The sequence below is a fragment of the Octopus sinensis genome, linkage group LG1 (assembly GCF_006345805.1).
Source record: "Octopus sinensis linkage group LG1, ASM634580v1, whole genome shotgun sequence".
Lineage (NCBI taxonomy): Eukaryota > Metazoa > Mollusca > Cephalopoda > Octopoda > Octopodidae > Octopus > Octopus sinensis.
This window is the reverse complement of record NC_042997.1, coordinates 79279788-79301137: the sequence shown is the minus strand read 5'-3', so window position 1 is coordinate 79301137 and position 21350 is coordinate 79279788. Positions and strand designations below refer to the sequence as shown.

Sequence of the window (21350 nt, the reverse complement as noted above, 5' to 3'; positions counted from 1 at the left end):
AAATTTTTGATTTTGTTCTTAAGTTCAAGAAGAGTAATGGATGACAGAATTAGCAGTGTGAGGAACAAAACACCGTACAGAGTTCGAATCCGGCCAAGACTGACTTGACTTTTTATCCTAAATAATGAGTAATTTGTTGTTTAGACACCAGTCAAACTTCACTTAGCAGACCACTTAACGACTTCTTCTGAAAAAAAAAAAAAACATGGACAATTACTAGGCCAGCTTTTTCCCAAAGCCCAGGGGAATTTTTTTTTTCTTTTGATCAGTGAACTACATTATACAATGTTTTCGACTTTTAAGAGAGTGAAGTGCAATTTTTGAAAGATTTAGCTACTGTTTCTACCAAATAAGCAACCCTGGATATACCTTTGTTTGATAACTTTTAGCTATCGTGTGCCGTCAATTCAGTTAACTAAATTTCTACTACCAAAAATGTGTTGCCCTGTATCGATTATGACATTGATATTTATGTTACCAGCATCATTGTTTTGTATCAAGATCAATATAAAATAGGGTTCGATCAATGAACAAAACTGGTGATAATGATCAATATTAGTTGTAAATTTGGGAAAATGTGCAACGCACATGTAGATGTGTGCTTGAGCATGTGTACGCACGCATTCACATTCGTATACATACACATATACATAAATCTGTTTTGTTGTCTTTATAGAAATTCTTAGAGGTATTGAAGAAAATATTACAAGCTAAGTTACTGTGAGTTTGTTTGTTGAAAAATATTTCAGGAAAATCTATAATATGAAAGTGAAGCGTTACCAAACTTTCCACAAAGCCTTAAAACGTACAAATACAAGTATACATGATATTTCATATTCTGATTTGAAAACAGGGCAGGGTTTTAACATTCCCTAACTATTTCAAGTCGAGATAATTATAATGGAAACAACATCTAACTGTAGAGCTACTTGCCAGAAGTTGCGTCAAAAAATTGTTAGTGTACAAAACATACCTATACCATCAACCAACAGTAATCTACCAGTAAAAGTAATGGGCGTCAATAGTCAGTATTTAAAGTCATTATCCTTGACTGGAAGCAATGGATTAAAGGTAAGAAAGGATCGTAATTCTTCAGAAAAATCATCGGAAAGAAAATACGATTCATTTAGTGAAAGAAAAACAAAGACTTATGAATGGCGGCAAAAGAAAAGGCAGCAGAAGATATTTAAAGCAGTACCTCGGCACTTATCTCGGTTTAGTGAGTGGAAAATAAATGGCATTTTGTCGAGCAGCTGTTCTACAGAAACATTTCTTCAGAAGCAATTCGAAGATAATGTGAAACAACGGCAAGAATTATTACGTCTTTATAACGAATGGCAAATGCATGTTACTCTTCAATATGAAGAAACAGAACAAATTAACAAGAAATTATCTGGCCCAAAATATTTTAAATTATCCAAGTTTGAAACTTCAAAGAAACTGCCCAAGGTAACAAAGGAAAGTGAAGTGAAAACCAACGAGTTACTGAGATTTTTTAAACTGCTCCAAAATGATGTCGTTGCTTGCTTTTTGGAAAGAGATTCTTGTTATCGTCTCTCCGATAAATATCTTCTGGCAGAAACATTTGTGTATTTCAAGCGAGCAGGTTATTTGGCCGATAAATATACCTATTATAATTTCTTTGTAGCTCTTTATCTTGCCAGTGATATGGAGGAAGATGAAGAGGAACTCAAATACGAAATATTTCCTTGGGCTTTGGGAAAAAACTGGCCTAGTAATTTTCCACGTTTTCTTAAAAAACGGGATCAATTATTCAAGAAAATAGGTTATCATGGAGTAGTTAGCCGAGTGTGCTGTGAAGAAATAATGTCCATACTACCAAACAGCCAATATTGGCAGAGAGAAAGACCATTACATCATGCTGGAGGTGTAAGAAAAACTCATTGCTTTGAGTCCGGTGTTCAGGAGTGCAATAAGAAAGATGGTTATTACTATAAATATGGCATGAAAATGCAACCGTTCTGTTTGGCACCAAATAAAGATGCCATTTCTTGTCTTTTGTGTCACCCGGAGTTAGCACCAACTCCAAAACAAATAGCCTTTGTGGATCCTGTAAAAGTTTGTCATAATGAAGACAATCAAATTTCTCCAATTGTATCTAAATGATCAACAGGATCCCTTGAATAAAGGCATAATTTTTGTTAATGTCAAGATTTTAAGGTTAATTTTTTGTTTCTTTCCACCCACATTTTCGTGATTCTTTAAAAATTACTTTGAGATTATTTCATTTATGAATATATTATTTACTGTATTGAAGAAAAAAGTTGCGGTTCTTTAATTTCAAAAAGTGTTTTCTTTGTGAGAAAAATTAATAAAAAAAATTAGACATTTATTGATGTTATTGTTCAACCCCAGATTAGCCCTGATCAAGCAGACAGCTATGACCAAAAATGTTCTGGACATGACTACTACATTCTTTTAATCTTTTTTACGGAGAGTGCTATGTTAAATTTGACTGCTATTTCTAGCGGCTCGTTTACCTGAATTTATGGATGTTATGAATCATGATCTCTAAGCTCTCTACCTTAACGATGTATCTTTTTTTCCAGTAGTGTAAACAACCTGACAGTCGAATCACTAAGTAGACATACACATGTAGACATGAAAAATTAGTATATTTTAAAAAGCAAATCACTGAGGTTTTACTTTTAAAATGCTAGCCATATAAAAGATTAGTTAACGTAGTGTGGGAACTGTTTGTCATGTTATGAACCTGTAACATACTAGAGAAAAAATTTTCCCCAATGACCAGTCTATTATCTTTCCGAAGCTCAATATCAGTCATTGTGGCTCTACCTTCATGGGGAGCACTGTCATACTTGGACTTCCCACAACTCTCTTGTCACTTAAACTTTAAACAATATCTTTCCATTCCAATTTATCTTCTCATGGTAGTCAGCTCAGCTACCAGGACTAAATTATTCAAGTATGATTTTCGCGTTTAAATTTATTAAATTCAATCTGATAGAGCATTAACTTAATTCATTGACCTTTTCTGTCTTTTTGGTGTATAGTATAATACTGTTAAGCTACAATATAACTAGTTACAGCTACCAAAAGAGTTGTTAACTATTTAGAAGCACACACATGTATATATTTATTAGCTGTGAACTATATAACTCAAGTGCCTAGTCTTTTGTGTCAGATCACTTGACAAGCTGCTTCAGAACCACTTATGATGTAGCTCAACTTCAGATTTTTCCCATTTGTATAACCAAATGTATATGTGTGCAAATGTGAGTATACAGATATATATTTATATATATGTTTAATTCAGCAAGCTAAGAGGGAAAGAAAGGTGCTTCAGCTGGTCTGAATTTATCAGTCAAAGAAATGCCATCGGACCAATTCCATATGTACAAAATATTGGGTTTTATTTATTTACATTCTAGGATGTATAACAGAACTTCTCATGCATACCATACCTAAGTACAGTATTTATGTGGTTTACAAACAATAAATTCACTGGCATTAAACATGGTAGCTATGGAGTTAATATGTAGAGGTACAAGAAGCTATTTGTTAGACTGACAACTGTAGCTTGGCAGAAAACTTGAAGGTGTGGTTTTATCAGCATGTTCTTAGAGTCACTACAAGAGTATGAGGTATAGTTGATGAGAATGATAAGTGTTGTTCAGAACATGGTTGGACAAAAACTGAAATATAAATATCCTAACAATAACTAGGATAGGCTGAATATTGTCATCAGAAAGAGAGCAAATGACAATGTAATCAAGTTTATGGACAGCATGAAAAATACCTGAATGAAGGAAACAATCATGCAACATATCTTGGAAAATGGACCAGCCAGGCTGTGATTCCTTTAGAAAATGATATATGATACATGAGGGTGGGCTGAAAAGTTCATATACTGACTATGATGGAGTGATGCTGGAGCTGTGAAATCTTGCATGCATTAATTTCAACACTTTTTATTGATAACTGCATTGTTTCTTTCCAGGTAAACTGACATTTCATTGTCCAAAGAAGACTGCAAAAGTAACTAATAGTGACTTCTCTTGGCATTGTGGTGTTATCAAGTACCTGCAGGAAAAGCGTTTAGCCCCTGGGGGCATTCATGCCAACATTGTTGCGACATTAGGGGATGATGTTCTAAACTTTATCATCAGTGCAAAAGTGGGTAGCCAAATTTAGGAGAAGGGAGAGTCGTCCATTGCAAATTATTCACGGAGACATAACCAAATTCTGAACATTCTTGTTAGTCCACTAAAAACAATGAAGCGTTATCAATGTAATGAGAATCAACTCTATTGTATTCTCTGTAGTTGTCCATGGAGAAGGCAAGAAGTAATAATGCAAGTGTGTAAGCAACAAGGGAAAGAGACAAAACCTTTTGTTAGTATATTTCCATTGAAAAATACTACACTTTAATATATTATGAAGAGTTTAATAAAATGACAGTCAATCTTTAGCTGGTATTTGGAACATAAATATCATGAAATCTTGATTGGTTTTAATTTAGATCTTTTTAAAACAAGAAGTTTGTACCAGAATCAGTTTGGGTCAGTTTCAGGTGGGTTGGTATCAAAAGAGTTAAAACATTTATATGGTGCTTAATGACTGGAAAGTGCAGGTGGCTTTGAAAGAGCATTTGAGTTCTCAAGCTAGTGTGCTAATGAAACAAAAGCCTAACATTATGACTTGAAGAAATAAGTCCTGCTAGTTGAGTTGACTGTACCATGGGAAGAAAATTTGAAATGGATACATATTGTTTCAATGGCCATTTAATGAGTTCCCCACAAGCAGCTAAAATTTCAAATTTTCTTTTGCAAGATAATTTATCTACTCTTTCAATCAGTGTCAAAAATTTCATTATTCGAAGGCCTTTTCTCTTTAATTTGTCTGTATGTGGAATTTCATGGGCCTGGTGATGAAAAATATCTCTTTTAGTGTTCCTGATGTGACACAGTCAAGTCCTAAAAAAAATGTTATTTACATTTGACAGATATTTCAGGTGTCTTGGGGAAATTTCAAACCTGGGTTCTCATTCCTATGGTATTTTTCAATGTTATTGTTATTAAGGTCACTGCCTAGAATTGAACTTGGAATCTTGGTGTTAGTAGCCTGTGCTCTTAACCACTACACCATATGCTCATGGGTAATTATGGAGTGAATTATTAGGGCTTATAAATCTAATATTTTCCTATCCTTCCTTAATACTGGTTCCCATATGCTATTCATATCTGCACTTGATCTGCTTAGGACTGAGTGTTATAATAATAATAACATCGAAAAATACCTTAGGAATGAGAGCCCAGGTTTGAAATTTCCCCAAGACACCTGATGAAGGCTGGAGGGTATATCAGCCGAAACGTTGTGTTAACAACAAACAAGATGAGGACAAATATCCGTCGAATGTAAATAATGTGCTAATCTGAATGTCTTGTATAAAGTTAAAGAACAATGTTGATGATGATATCCACAGAAACTCAGCTATGCACATAAAACATAGTTTAAGTAGGATACAACAATTTACAGGAACTAATCATAAACACAGTGAAAAGACTGATGAAAGCTACAATGCTACAGTTGAAAAAGAAAAACTGATGAAAGCTACAATGCTACAGTTGAAAAAGAAAAACAAATTTCAGTACTTCATAAGCTTTATTAAACTGAAATATTAAATATGTTCATATTTTCACTTCAATGTCCATTATTATAGATTTCCTGGCTTGATACCCTGCACCATTTCATTCCCATTTCTTGAAAATACCAGCAGTGGAATTAATTAGAAAAATAATATACTGAAGAAATACATAAGAATAGAAATAATGACTAATTTCCATTAAGAATTTCAAGAACCCTGATGATATTCTAATTGCTATATTTGATATAGTTCTTCCTGGGTGTTTTTAGTTTTCATCTTTTAGGTTTAACTTTTTCTACAGATTTAACTTGGAATGATTATATATTAGATTTATTGCTAAGTCAGGCAATAATAATAATAATAATAATAATAATAATAATAAAACTGTTTTCAGTATTTAAGGAAGCTGACAAATACAAACAAGAAGTCACACTACCTCACAAATATGAAGAAGAAACAACAAAAGCTATAAAACAAATGAAATCCAAACTAAAACTAGAATGGCAATGGACCTTGATAAAATGATGGCAAGAAAAGCCCCTTCATGGCAAATACCGGACTAAACTAAATGCAAAAGAAATAGACAGAGAAAAATCCCAGCAATGGTTGAGAAGCTCAGGACTCAAAGTAGAGACTGAAGGATTTTTAATTGCAGCACAAGACTAAAGCCTCCCCACCAGAAATTACCAAAAGCATAACAAGTAACTGCAGAATATGTGGAGATGGACAAGAAACAATAAATCATATTATCTCTGGCTGCCCAATCCTGGCTAAGAAGAAATATATTCACAGCCACATACACAGACCTACATATATATATATTCACAGACCTACGTACACTGGAAGTTATGCCAACACTATGGAATAACAACAGAAAAAATATGGTATAAGCACATGCCAGAAAAGGTCACAGAAAACGAGAAAGCAACCATACTATGGGATATGCCAATACACACAGATAAAGAAATTAATAGACCAGATATAGTTGTTAGAGATCATGAAGAAAAAAAATATTTTCTAATTGATGTATCAATACCAGCAGATGACAACATTTATCTGAAAGAAATGGAGAAACTTTCAAAATACAAAGACCTGGAAATAGAGGTAACTTGAATGTGGAATCTAAAAACAGAAACAATTCCTATCATAGTGGGTGCATTAGGTATGATAAAAAAATATTCAGACAAATACACAACAAAAACACCAGGACTTACAAATATATACAACATACAGAAAATTGCACTACTGGGTACTGCACACATTCTACACAAAACACTTCTAATACACTTTTCCTACGCAAAACACTTTTAATACAGTAACCATAAGAGCATCACAGCAAACCACAGCACAAACCCAAGGCACACAGAGCTGCGCTTGGTAGTGAAGTGAAAGCACGTTATAAAAATAAAACTACTGAATAATAATGATAATAATAACATATACATAATTCTTCATCTCTTAAATATAGAACTGTATTCAGATTAGTTTTATAAATTATGGAGATTAATCTCATCAATTTATTTTAGCAGTTCTGTCTTTGGGCTGTGTTTAGTATCCATTAAGAAAACACCCGTCCATAATGATTGGCACAACCTACCATATATTATGATAAACATAAATGCCAAATACTCGGAACTTTTCCTTTGTTATTTATTCCTAAGACATTTTTATATATTTAATATTTATTACTTGTTTAGAATTTGTAAGAGATTCTAATGTGAATACAGAGATGTGTCAATGAGATCCCCAGGAATACAATTTCTTTCATGGTTAAGAGGTGGAGGCCCTAAGAGGAAGAAGCTAGTTTATTGTTAGGGTTGTGTAGTTGCATCAGCAAAAAGAGAACTCAAAAAGTTTAGAGTGGCTAAAGTAAATCTATATAAGTATGTTGAACTTTGAAACATAAAGTTGCATTTTCAGGGAGATATCAAGATATATAAGAAGTTGGATTTGCTGAACTGAGTAGCGACTACAATGCTCAAAAACAAGTTTTATAAAATGATAATTACCATTTATAGGTGATGGATTGGAAGAACCATTAGAATGTCAAACGTGATGCCTTGCAACTGTTTTAATTTCCAGCTCTTTACTTTCTGAGTTCAAATTCCACTGAGATCAACTTTGCCTTTCATTTTTTCAGGGTCAATAAAATAAAATAAAGTATCAGTTAAGTACAAGAATCATTAGTATTGATTAACACTCATCAAAATTGTTGGCCTTCTGCCAGAAGTAGAAATAACATTGATTAGCAGGAGAAAAGTTTTAGTCTTCTTTTAGTTTTTCACTTAGATTTATTGTCTTAGAGTTGACTAAGATGGTCTTCAATATGCTTGTTGATCCATTTGAAATGGAATCACTTTTAAACCCATGGAGGATAACAAATCTAGAGACACCACAGTTGATAGTTAAATATTCTGACTTGCTTTTAAATGTTTGAACAAAACCTGGCTTCAAAATCAAACCAGTTAACCAATTTAAATTCATTGAAGTTTGAAGAAATAGTATAGTTTAATGAATATCTGGACATGGTGGAAGATTAAAAGATAGAAATACTGTTCCAAATGGCATTTTAAAATTCACTTAAACATCTGTCTATGTTGAAGGAATCCAAATGTAAAAGAAGGATTTACTAAATATTCAAGCAGTATTATTTCCAAAATACAAGGAAAGAAACTATAAATAGAATTAATATGGTAAGCTTTGTCCCTTAGTTTGGATACCACTGCAGTTTTAATCATATAAATATGCAGCAATTATCTTGCCTTTTTCTTTCTTTTCTTTCTGATTTCCTCTTCTCTTCATCAAATGCCATAACCAATCATTGTTTTATTTTAAAACTGTCCAAATGTGGTGAGCTGGTAGAATTGTTAGTGATTTAGACGAAATGCCTAACTGCATTTCTTCTGGCTTTTTATGTTTTGGGTTCATATTTTCCTGAGTTAGCTTTGCCTTTTAGCCTTTCAAGTACTATTTGAAAGTAAGTACTATACAGTAAGTACTATTTGAACATGGGGTCAATATAATCAACTTTGCCCTCCCTTAAAATTGCTAGCTTTGTGCCAAAATTTGAAACCAATTTAAAACTATCCTGGAACACTTTGTATAAAGTCTCAATATAAGAAATATTAACTTAAGATGATATCAACATTTGTTAATATCATCTGCACATAACTCATATCAGTTACAATTTTAAATGGACTGATGGATTAACCATTTGAGGCATATCAAATATACAAGGACTAAACAGAGATTACTACCAAAGTAAATACTCTTCTATGACAGAAGTCGAATCTGAAATATTGTATGGTTGCTGTGAAGACTGTTTCACTGAGACATTGTGTCCCTGACAATGGGTAACTCAATATTTCAGAGAGAGTGTGTTCCCTCTATTTGAAGCGCTGCCTACAGAGGTGTTCTGAATTATAACAATGAAATCTAGACATCTTTACATCATGAACTATTGTATTTATTATTTAAGTGGTGCAATTTCTCAGCAGTCAAATGTTTACTGAGAAATGTACATGGACATCCTGAATGTTGCTAGGCTTACCTCACATGTTACTCACATGAGTTTCCAGTAAAATAAATATCCTTGACTGCTTTTTATATAGTTGTTGGAGAGGATGAATGCTGTTCACTTGGGAATAATTAACCCAAGTAAAATATAGATTGAATTTGCAGAAGGTTTGAAAGTTGACTATTTGCTTGGCCTGAAAATGTTAAAATTCATGAAAAATTCATGTCTGCACCACAACGTACAAACGTATATCAGATTGAGAGAGTTTTATATCAATGTTTCTCAGCCTATTTTGTCTTATATCCTACTTCAATTTTCCAAAATAACCATGAGTAGACAAAGTTTCTTCTAATATAGCATATATATTCAGAAATGATAATGAAAACGGTTTTTTTTTCACTTCTTATACCCCATTCTGAAGTAACCCAAGCCCTACCAAAATATTGCCATGCCCCACTAGTGGAGCATGCAACCAACTTTGAGAAACACTAATCAATGTAGTCCTTTGACATGCTAAAAATAACAATCAAATCTCCCTATTATCTTTAAAAAAAGGTAGAAACACATAAAGAATTCTGTAACCCTGAATACACTATGTCTGAAATAGAAAATGGGAGAAGTCTGCTCTATTAGGATTGACCTGGGTCTAAAAACGACATAACCATTTTCAAAAATTTTATTTACTGATTTTTGCCAACACAGACCTGAGTGACTAAAATATATGTTACTTTTTAAAATTAAATAAATAAAATATGCATGTATACATACACACACACACACATTCATCCATATGTACACACATAAATACATACATACATGCATACATACATACATACATACATATATACTGTTTCTTAGACAGTCATTATGTCAGGAAAAAAGGACCTTATACTGGTTATAACATTCTTAAAAGATAAAGGGATGGAATTTGGTCAGTGTTAATCTTCCCATATGATTGTGAAATGACCAAAAAAAGTAAATCAGATAAGCAGCATTTCCATCAATGGCTTGACTGCTTCACCAATATTCGATGACAAATCCTACAGGTGTTTAGGTATAAATAAAAACATATCTTATGATGGTATGTGTAGCAAGGAACACTTCACCAAAATATATAACAGCCCAGACACACTACCAAGGGAAATGTAGACCTCAAAACTCTATGCATACATTAAAACAGTGGCCCAGTGTATTAGCAGTAGTTGTACTCATACCAACATTTGGGCAACTTGACTGGATGCTTAATGAGATCCAAACCATTAACACGAAAACCCAAAAGATAATGATAAGCACAAATAATCTTTACATCAACAGTGACACACACTGCTTCTACCTAAAATGAGAATATGGAGGCAAAGTTTTATCATCAATTCAGACAGCTTTTGGGTGTCACATTGTATTCTTTCAGCAACATCTTTTAACCATCAAGTCTGTATACATGTGGCAGATAATATCACAAGGCTTAGAAAGCAGTTACTTGAGAAATATTCCTTGTCTCATAATTTTGAATGCATACCCAAAGAAGCTGCATGACTCTCTATTAACATATAATCAAATACAAGGATGGGTGCAGAAGACCAAGCATGGTTATGTTAGAAGAAAACTCCAGGATGACAACATTATAATCAAAACAATCTTGAACCAACAACTGCATCACTAACTCTTTGATAGGTATGCATTTGCAATCCAGGAAAAGGAAGTAACTACCAAATACCTGATGCACAGAAAGGACAGAGATGCAAGAAAAGCACCTAAATGTGATAACTAATGCAAACTTTGTGGAGTTTTACACATCATCGCATCATAAGCAGTTGTCCAAAAATGTCATCACATTATCTTCCATTGAAACATGATGAGATCTGTTGGCAGGACAATCCTGAAACCAAAGATATAAGAACTTACAGTATAGTAGAGACCATAATCACTCATATTATGGAAGAGTACTTGAAGAATATTCCTATGAAAATCTCAATAAAATGCAAACAGAATAAGATAAAGAAAGCAGTGCACAAATAAGCAAAATCTATAGATCTGCACATACAGACATCAAATACTTGCACATATACACACAACAATGCATAACTGCCCTGTACATGTTGAAACTTCAGTGAAAGAGCCTTGTATCTAGCTTAGAAATTGGTTCTTTCTCCATTTGCAAGACATCTTCAAATAATGCTACATACATACATATATTAGATAGATGCATGCATGGATAGCTAAACATGTACATTTCTACAAAGTGTTTCTATCAAATACAGAAATGGTGAAAGTACTGAAGCAAAAAATAGCTTCCAATGTCCATGCCAGGGAACACACACACACACACACACACACTGATGCACTGCTAATTATATTTGTGGATTTTCCTTCTTAGTTCGGTGGTGAGTCAGTAGAAATGGTTGTGTACTGACGTAAAGGCCTTAAAGTATTTGTAATAAGTCCTAAATCTAAATTCATATTCCATCAAAGTCAACTTTACTGTCATTCTTCTGGGGTCAATAAAATAAGTGCAATCAAATACTTAGATCAATCCAATCAATTACAGTTGTACAGAAAGAAACACTGGAGTCTTTTGAAATTTTAATTAACAAAAACTTTTGTTTTCGTACACACGAAATGATTGTTTTCGTTATTACAAACGACAAAACGTCGAGAGTTTTTGTTCTTGGTGTAGTAGTGGCAGATAAAGTGTGGTTAGTTGTTTGTCAGTTACTTGTTTGTCCTCCAATTTTTCACTGTCTTTGTATTGTCAGCTGCTGTCCGCCGTCTCTGTCGGTCAACTCTTACAGCAGTGCTTTTCAACCTGGGTTCCCCGGAACCCTAGAGTTGTGCGAGAAAGAGTGAGATAAACTAATGCTAATTTCATGATCTTAAAATTACTATACTACTTGCACAAAATATTACCGGTTATTGTAATATAGACATCATCCTATTCAATATAATAATATTATCAAAAAAATATAACAACCAGATTTGGTTTGGGGATTTTGTTTGCAAGATTCTTTATATGAGTTCGTGTGTTGAAGCATATTCTGTTGTGTCTGGGGAGAGTCATTTTCTTTTTGTGCCTTATAATTTAAAATAAAAATAAGAAATTACCGGTGAGTGTGTTAAATTATAAGGCACAAAAAGAAAATAAATGACTCTTCCCAGACAACAAAACAACAACCATATATATGTGTGTATTTACCACGTGAACTACGATGGAAAAAGTTTGAGAAAGACATGGTATATCATTTTTTTTTTGCGCAGGGATTCCTTGAGACATATAATTTATTTTAAGGGTTACGCAAGGGTAAAAAGGTTGAGAAACACTGTCCGTCAATGCTTTCTCTGCTGCATGCAAAAGTTCTCTGTCTAGTATTCATGACATACTGACTTTATACTTACTACGCGATAGGCTCAGAATGAATCACCCCAAAAATTAAAAATCATTATTGGAGCCTATTCGATGCAAAGTCGTGACTGGTCAAATTTTGTTTATCACATGGGCAATATTCTAGCGAATCATGATATCGGGCGATTGCTGAATATTTCCGCTACACATTCATTCTATCATAAATGCATACTTTTATATATTTGTTAGAAATCCGGAATATTTCTCTGCTCATCACAGTGAATGTGTTTTCGCTGTGTTTTAAACAATATTAACTAAAGGACATAATCGAAAGCTTTCACATAATGAAACAAGTTTCAGTGTTACGCTTTAAACAACCTTAACTATGTACGACAGATATAACTGAAATCTTTAACACACTGTAATAGATACATCAAAATAGGGACAATTTATAAAACGTGGTATTTTCACAACCCTGCTAGTCTTTATTATTGCCTCACGTCTCACTTTTTTTATGTAACTATATTTGCACCTTCCTACATGCCTTGAATCCTTGTCTCACGTTTTCTACGTACGAATTAGTCCTGATAACAAACAAATGAGTGAATCATTATAATTATTACAAAGGTGTAACGATATAGAATCGGTAAAGTGGAGTGAAAATGTTCAGTATTTAATACTGAATTTTTCTTTTAGTTCACATCCTAACGAAGTCAACGTCCATCACATTATATGGAATACACTAAGTCTAATTGTAATATTTAGTTTCGTTTCAATTGCAAGGATTTCTTTTCATTCTGTTGAGTTTGTATAATAACTGGAATATCAATTCAGTTGACTTTACTATCATAAAAGCCTCCTCAACTACAAAAGAGAGTAATTAAAAAAACCCAACTTGCTTTCAATCTGAAAGAATCATCACAGTTGCTATAATTAGATATTTGGACAACACGAGTCTTGTTAACTGATCTCACAAAATTTGATTAATCCAGAATTAAAGAATATGTAATCCTGTGCACATGAGAATAGTATCCCATCTAACATTGCGCTGCAGATAATGGCGGGTGAAAGACGTACTGGATTTACTGATACAGAAAAAACGGAAAATACTGGTAATTTTATTAATGAATACAACTTTATCTATGTATATCTATGGTAGAAGATAATTATCTAACTATACTTCGTTATTTTTTACTATTTCAATGCGAATATATTATTGATTGTGATTTCCTTTGAATCTATACGGCATGTTACATGTTAGACTTCCTAAACAAGAGCGTTAGCATGTTTGTTTATTTTTTGAAATATTTCTTTAAAAAAAGTTCCTTTTGGAAATATATTTTACATGTAATCATTTTTAAACGAATTGATAAGCTGTGTAAAATACATAGCAAACTCCACCATGTTGAGCGTATTATTGGAAGCAGTAATTTTAATTATCTAGTTATTTACAATTTGACTGACCAAGTATCTATCAACTAGGTTCTTGGATGTTTTCTTAGTTTGGTACAATAGTTGGAAATATGAAAACTGGTCGGTCATATATTTTAAAACTCATTTTGTTATTGTTAATTAACAAAGGTCATTAAATATCTATGAGTGAAACATTGTAAAAATAACCGATAAATAAAATACCGTTAAATTGCTTAAATCTCTTATAGCCAAGATGGCGCGAGAATATTCTCTTTTATCTATTAAACATCTGTGTTTTAGATAGGAATCATTAGCCCCATGATAAACTTAATTCGTATTAGTTGATACCGAAATGAATAGATATTTCTTATGTTCGTCAACTAACAATAAATTTGTATATCACCTCTTCTGGGAGGTATACTTCTGCTGTTCTTCATGTCTTGCATATTTAAAATAATTAGTAAACAAAATTTAATAATTTATTTTAACTCGGACCATCTTACTATTTCGTTTATCTTGTTTCTAGTATTAATGGAAATTTTTATATCTCTAATTTACAGTTTGTTGTAGATTATCATTTGAACTAGTCATTGTTTATGTTTAAAACACTCACACACACATAATCGGTCAGTTGTTCATAAGTCCGAAAAAAACAACCCCACTCATATCTTTTGAGCAGTTATATTAACTACATTGTATGTATATAATTTAAATAACATCTTGGGCGTTTGTCTCTATTTTCCATTCTTTTATATATATATATATATATATATATATATATTGCACTAATTCGTTCAATGTCTTCGTTCATAAGTATTTTCTTGCATCCTTTGTTTTCAGTATTTATTAAACTTGTTCTAAATTGTGAGAAATGCAGATAAGCTTTCCAATTTTCTTTCGCGATTCCCATTGTCCACTGTTGCTTGGACATCACATCGAAAACATGACGAACTCAATAAAAATAATTCAACTCAGTTGAACGTATGAAGAAAGAATTTTAAAACTTATCCTAATTAATTAATTAGGATAAGTTTTGTCTCAGTTAATAAATTGTTCGCGCTGTTTTAAGAATGTTTGTGTGTGTGTGTGTGTGTGCTAACATAAACCATGTCTTGTTTTCTAAAAATTAATGGTTTTTTTTGTATAAATGTTTCTTCGATAGCTGAGTGAGAATATTGGAGGAAAGGCATTCAACATATTAACACCGGTTTAAATGTTCATCTCTTGTAAAAGTTAACATGAATAGATAATTTTTATGTTAAAACATTTTTTGACTTACATGAAACAAAACACGAGTGGACTGTTGCCAGCATATATCAGTTATTTGTAGTTCATAAAATGGATCGAGCCTCCAACAACTCGTTTCTTTTTGTTACAATTCCATTCATAGCCTGGATACTTTGTAAGTTTATGAATTCCATTTGATTACGTTTAATCTCCCACAAAAACCATGTGCCCGTCGAAAATTAGTGTTGTCCTAAGTTTTACTTGGAAAAGTTTAGTTATTGGATACCATACATATAAACACTATAATCTAAAGTTTTTTTGTTTTTTTTTTAGTCAAGCAAAAACGAAAAGAAAAACAACTTTTAATTGCCATGAATATCGGGATCTTAATATATTTCATTCTAATTGAAAAGTAAAATAAATTTCAAAATTTCGCGACGGACTTTTAGAATAGCTGTCACAAATATCATGGAATTTTTTTTTCAGGTATCTTTCAGCATTTCATAATACCCCGCATTCTGAAACACGTAATTCGCATTTAGAAAGTTTTTTTTTTTTTTTTCCTTCTTCAAAATCCATGGTTTTCAAACTTTTTATTCCTCCACTTGCTCCTTCATATAGCCTTCGATAAAGCTGCCACGTTCGAAATAATTTTTTACGTATTTTTCATAATTGTTAATACTACAAATTCTGAAGCCTTGTAAATCGCGTGTTTGAAGAAATTCTTTTCAAAAATCTATGCTTTTTTAAAAAAAATTAACCCATCTCCTCCCCCACTCATATGATGCAAATTAAATTAAGCTACTCGTTGGTCGCTGGAGCTGCGATTTTCACAAGTGGATATGTAAGAAATAAAATTGGAATTTGGAATGTATAGAATATTTTTAATTGGGAAAAGTATTATGGGACAAGCAATTTTGCTTTCCCCCGCTACCTAGCAAGTTAGCTGCAGCACTTTTTTAAAAAAAATTAAAACGGTAATTTGTTTTTATTTTCTCTACGTTTTCTAATTAAATATTTCTTTCTTGCGGGGTTGAGAGCTATTGATACTCTAAACTGATCGCTAGTGACATAAAAGATAACCGATCCACATGTCTGAGACATGAAAAAGTGGCATGTAAAAGTTCAATTTGATATGAATTTTGTCGATTCCTATCTTTTTTGTTTACAGATTTAAAAGTATAAATATGAAAAGTAACGCTAACGTAGATCGTTGAAGTTCGCCTTCAACACAAACACACATGTATATGCATCAATTTTGGGGTACAAAAAAAAAAGGTATTCCTTCGATAAACGTGCAGTTTAGTTCAACTGTTATTTTTAGCAGCTCCATTGAACATGAGCAGCTTTATAAAGTCATTTAGTTTTCGTGTCGTGCAGAAAAATGTTCACAGAATGGCAAAGTGAGAGAGAGAAAAAATTAGAAAAGTGACAAAAAGTGGTGGAGGAGGAAACTATATCGGCTAAGCAAATGCCTTTAGTAATTTTAATGCTTTAAAATTACTATATAACATTTTCAGAACACTATTTCAGAAAATTATTTCTGTTCTCTTTGAGCATATGAAAGGCAAATTTAGGCGGGGCAAGACAAAATAAGGTAAATTTGCCTTCTCAGCTCTCCAGAATTATATTTAAAAATGACTCTTACGCATCAATATCTATCCTTAGAATCAGAAAAAGCAGAAATGCAACAAAAAATTTAAAATACCTCGGTTAAATGAAAGAGGATCACAGAAAAATGGCACATGAAATTAACGAAACTCAACTAAATAAAAAAATTCAACAAATTATTCTCTATAGTTGCTTCACGATCTGCTGGAGTGTCTGTCTTCCTAATGTATTTATGTACCATGCAGTTAGAGAAGAGAAATTATTGAAATTAATCATTTCTCAGTCTACCCCACTTTCGACATAATTTATTTGAAAATTATCAAATTAGACATTAGTATTGGGAAAAAATTTTACTTGTGAAGACAAAAAGAATATTTTTAAACACCAAAAATTACCCAGATATTTTATTAGTAACCTCAGGTATAATCGGGGTCAAAGTTGAAACGTTTCTTTTAAAACATTAGGGGCCTGTCACCTATGTTTCAAACTTTCTCAATTTCTACAACAATTGTACCGACCATTTCTACTCCAAAATATGATGCAACAGTGCAAAATAATGATTGCAATAGTTTCAGAGAAAAAATAAGAAATAAGAAGTTATTCATTTTATCCCACTTACCCATCCCCCCACTCCAATTAATTTTTTTAATGTGAATTGCCTTTGTTTTAGAATGTGAGGATATAAAATGGGGAAAATACTGGGGGAAGAAAAGTTTCATTTTATTTGTGACAGCTTGGACAATTTGGCAATATTTTATATAAATTCTGGATGATACTTCATTATATGATCCAGAGTGAAATTACTGATCCAGCATAGATCAGAATTTACCTGAAATTTGTGAAGTTAATTGTTTTTGAAATGAAATAAGTGATACAACCTTATTTAACAACATAAGTGTAAATCTTATTTCATAAAATAATTTTATTATTCTTTAATTATGAATTAAAATTGTAAGAATTAAGTAGGATAAAAACTATTGGTGGTATTTTATAGCTACCCACAAACACAGTGACTCAGGCAATGTGTGGTGATTCACAAAATTTATTGGTTCATTATACCAAACCACTGAATTATTAACTTCAAGGATGCAAGAAAGTTAATTGTACTTTCAATGTTCATCTCATACGATGTAATTCCTTTCAGTCAGCTCATTGATGTTAATGTTCACAAGTCTCACAATCGCTTGTTGTAAAAAGGGTCAATCATTTTCCCTACACATAAATAATTACTAACAAACTGTTTTACTGATTTCTGTGAACTTAGGTAATTTTATTTTCTGGATCACAAAATTTTGTCTGCACATATATGTGTGTGTATTTAAAAAAAAATGCATTTCCTTGATGAGTTTGAAATGTGCTAACAAAAATTTATTTCTCTCAAGAAAAAGATGACAAAAAGGAAACTGAACTTGAAAAATATTGGAAAGCTGTGAAAGATAACCCAGCTGATTTTACTGGCTGGACTTACCTTCTTCAGTATGTTGAGCAAGAGGTAAGCAGCTATACTTTTTTTAGTTATAGTTTTATATTTTTAGCCTTGTTTTCTTAAATCTTCCATTGACAGCTATCTAATTCACTAATTGAACTTTTATTCCATGAGCCAACAAAGAAGCCTCTAATTAATCCACTTGTTAAAGTTAATAGCGAAATTTCCTTCAAACCACACCCTACTGTCTTAAGAAAAAAGTATTAGATAATGTGGTCCTTTCATCATCATTTTAACATACATTTTTCCATGCTTGCATGGGTCAGATAGCATTTACTGAGGCAGATTTTTTTAATGACCAGACATGTTTTTGCAGAATATTGGAAATGAATGTCAAAATAAGATCATACATACTTACATGTATATATTCTTTTACTAATTTCAGTCATCTGACTGAGGCCATACTGGAGCACTGCTTTAAAGGGTTTTGATCAAAGAAATCAACCCCAGAACTTATTCTTTGTAAGCCTGCTACTTATTGTATTGGTTTCTTTTGCCAAATCGTTAAGTTATGGGGATGTAAACACATCAATATTTGTTGTCAAGCAATGGTGGGGGCACAAATACAGACGCAAACACACGCATACATTTTCAATTTCTGTCTACCAAATCCATTAACTTGGCTTAGGTCTGAGGGTATAGAAGACACTTGCCCTATGCACCACACAGTAGGACTGATCCTGGCACCATATGGTTTGGAAGCAAGGAGCTCAACTAGAAGATCTTCAATTACAGATCTGTTTAATCTGATTTCCTTCCCCTAAACAATGACTTACTGTGCCAACAAGTTATTAAGTTACTTTATTTTCTAAAAATGGCAACATTTTTCTCATTTCAATTTAAAAGAGAAAGATACATTTGAAGGTATCCTTTTAGGTGTCAAAATAAAATAAAAATACAACAGTTGGAAGTATATAGTGTAGATATTATATCTGGAAAAGGAAAAAAAGGACGGTCTTGGCTAGAATGTCTACTCAAACATTTCGATTCCAAGTATATTTTGAATCATTAGAGCTCATTGGAGACTAAATAATGTACTTCTTTATTTCATGCCTTTGTTATTGTTTTCTTTTGATAGAAATTAAATTTTAAGCCCATCATTGGCATTATTTGACACATTTTTACTCATTGGTAAATATACAATGACATGTCACTTGATAAGAATCATTCAAGATGTCTATTTTCCTCACTGCTGTATTTTTTTAAACCAGGAAGTATATATATTAGAATTGGTAACCTGGCAACCTTCTATCACATAATCTCTAATTATGTTAATGTTATTCTTCTTTATCAAACTGATTTTCATATATTATTTACATTGGATGAATATGTGTCCTCATCTTGTTTGTTGTTTCAGCTGATTTACTCTCCAGCCTTCATCAGGTGTCCTGGTGGAATTTTGAACCCAACCCTGGGTTCTCCTTCCTAAGTATTTTTGCTGATGTTATTATTGTTATTATTTATTCAAGGCACTGCCTGGTTTTGAACTCGCAATCTTGGGGTTAGTAGCCTGCGCTATATGCCCATGGGCAATTATAGAATGAATTTTAGGGCTTATAAACCTAATATTTTTGTATCCTTCCTTAATACTACTCATATCTGCACTAGGTCTGTTTAGGAGGTTATTGTGTCCTAGCGTATGTGCTGCCTCTTTTAGTTTTCATATTTTCCAGTGGTGTTCTCTGTCTATTATTTTAACTTCATCCCACAGGGGAAGGTGGTCTCTACTTTTCCATACATGATCAGCTATACCCGATTTTTCAACATCTTGTGTCACAGTTTTACGATGTTTCTCTTCCCTTATCTTGAGTGGGCAGCACGTTTTGCCTTTTTATAACCTACCACAACTACATAGGATGGAGTACACACAGTCTTTGGTTATATCCTCATCTATTGGTGGTTTTACTCAAAGGAGATATTTGTGAAGTGTTATATTACTCTTGAATACCGTCCTGATGTCATATGGACCACATATCTTTTTTATCTTTTTGGAGAAGCCTTTCACATTGGGTAGACAGACTGTGGTCAGATTATCGGTTTCATCCGCTCTCCTCTTAAATGGAGTAGGTAGTATGCTTTTGGGTAGTTGTTCCTTAATAGATTGTTACTGAGCTTGATCATTTCTTCATGGTGTGTATCACTACTTATATTCTTTGCTTGATGTTTTAAGCACTGAGCAATCCCTCTCTTTACACTGTATGGTTGGTGGGAATTGAAGTTGAGGTATTGTCCAGTGAAGTTTGTCTAGCGATATACAGATGTCCTGAACCCATGCTTAGTGTGTGTTATTAATACATCCAGGAATGCTAGCTGATTGTCTTTTTTCCTTTTCCATTGTGAACTGTATGGATGGCTTTAATGAGTTCACATGATCTAGCAGTACTTGGACATCTTTCTTAGTAAAACTGCCAATAGAAGAGAATATGACCAAAGACTGTGTGTACTCTATCCCGTGCAGTTATGGTAGGTTATACAAAGGCGAAACATGCCGCCCACTCAAAATAAGGGTAGAGAAACATCGTAAAGCTGTGACACAAGATGTTGAAAAATCAGGTACAGCTGATCATGTATGGAACAGCAGAGACCACTTTCCCTTGTGGGATGAAGTTAAAATAATAGAGAACACCACTGGAAAACTAAAACTAAAAAAGGCAGCACATATACTAGGACCCAATAACCTACTAAGCAGAACTTGCGCTGACATGAGTAGAATATGGGAACTGGTAGTGCCTTAAATACATAACAACAACATCAGCAAAAATACCTTAAGAATGAGAACCCAGGGTTGGGTTCCAAATTCCACCAGGACACCTGATGAAGGCTGGAGAGTAAATCAGCTGAAACAACAAACAAGATACGGACACATATCCGTCCAATGTAAATTATGTACAGAATTCCTCATCTCAAATATAGAACAGTTTGATTTTCATATATTAAAAATATTTCAGTAAACACATATTAAAATTTTAAGACTTAATATAACATCAACTTATTGGTTTTCAAAATGTTCAATTGATTATATTTTGGTCATAAAAATAGTACAAATTTAAATCTTTATTAAAGATATTTCAAAAGGATAGGGGAAAGGTTAATCTAGCTAGAAAATATAGTTAATAGTATATAGTATACT

General features: G+C 32.7%; 2 protein-coding genes across 2 annotated transcripts in view; both read left to right on the top strand.

Annotated features, from left to right (window-relative positions):
- The first annotated feature begins 303 nt into the window (after positions 1–303).
- On the top strand, positions 304–2288 carry LOC115214864 (putative speedy protein-like protein 3). Its single transcript, XM_029783930.2, has one exon. The coding sequence runs from the start codon at positions 901–903 to the stop codon at positions 2125–2127; it is 1227 nt and encodes a 408-aa protein (XP_029639790.1). The 5' UTR covers positions 304–900; the 3' UTR covers positions 2128–2288.
- A 10921-nt stretch (positions 2289–13209) lies between these two features.
- Positions 13210–21350, top strand: part of LOC115210766 (pre-mRNA-processing factor 39) — a 78024-nt gene continuing 69883 nt past the window's right edge. Inside the window, exons 1-2 of the mRNA XM_029779487.2 lie at positions 13210–13595; positions 18117–18226. Coding sequence (XP_029635347.1) covers positions 13541–13595; positions 18117–18226 — 165 coding nt within the window. The 5' untranslated portion in view covers positions 13210–13540. The remainder of the gene's footprint in view (positions 13596–18116; positions 18227–21350) is intronic.

Coding starts and splice junctions, on each gene's coding strand:
- LOC115214864 (XM_029783930.2), top strand. CDS start 901: ATGGAAACAACATCTAACTGTAGAGCTACTTGCCAGAAGTTGCGTCAA.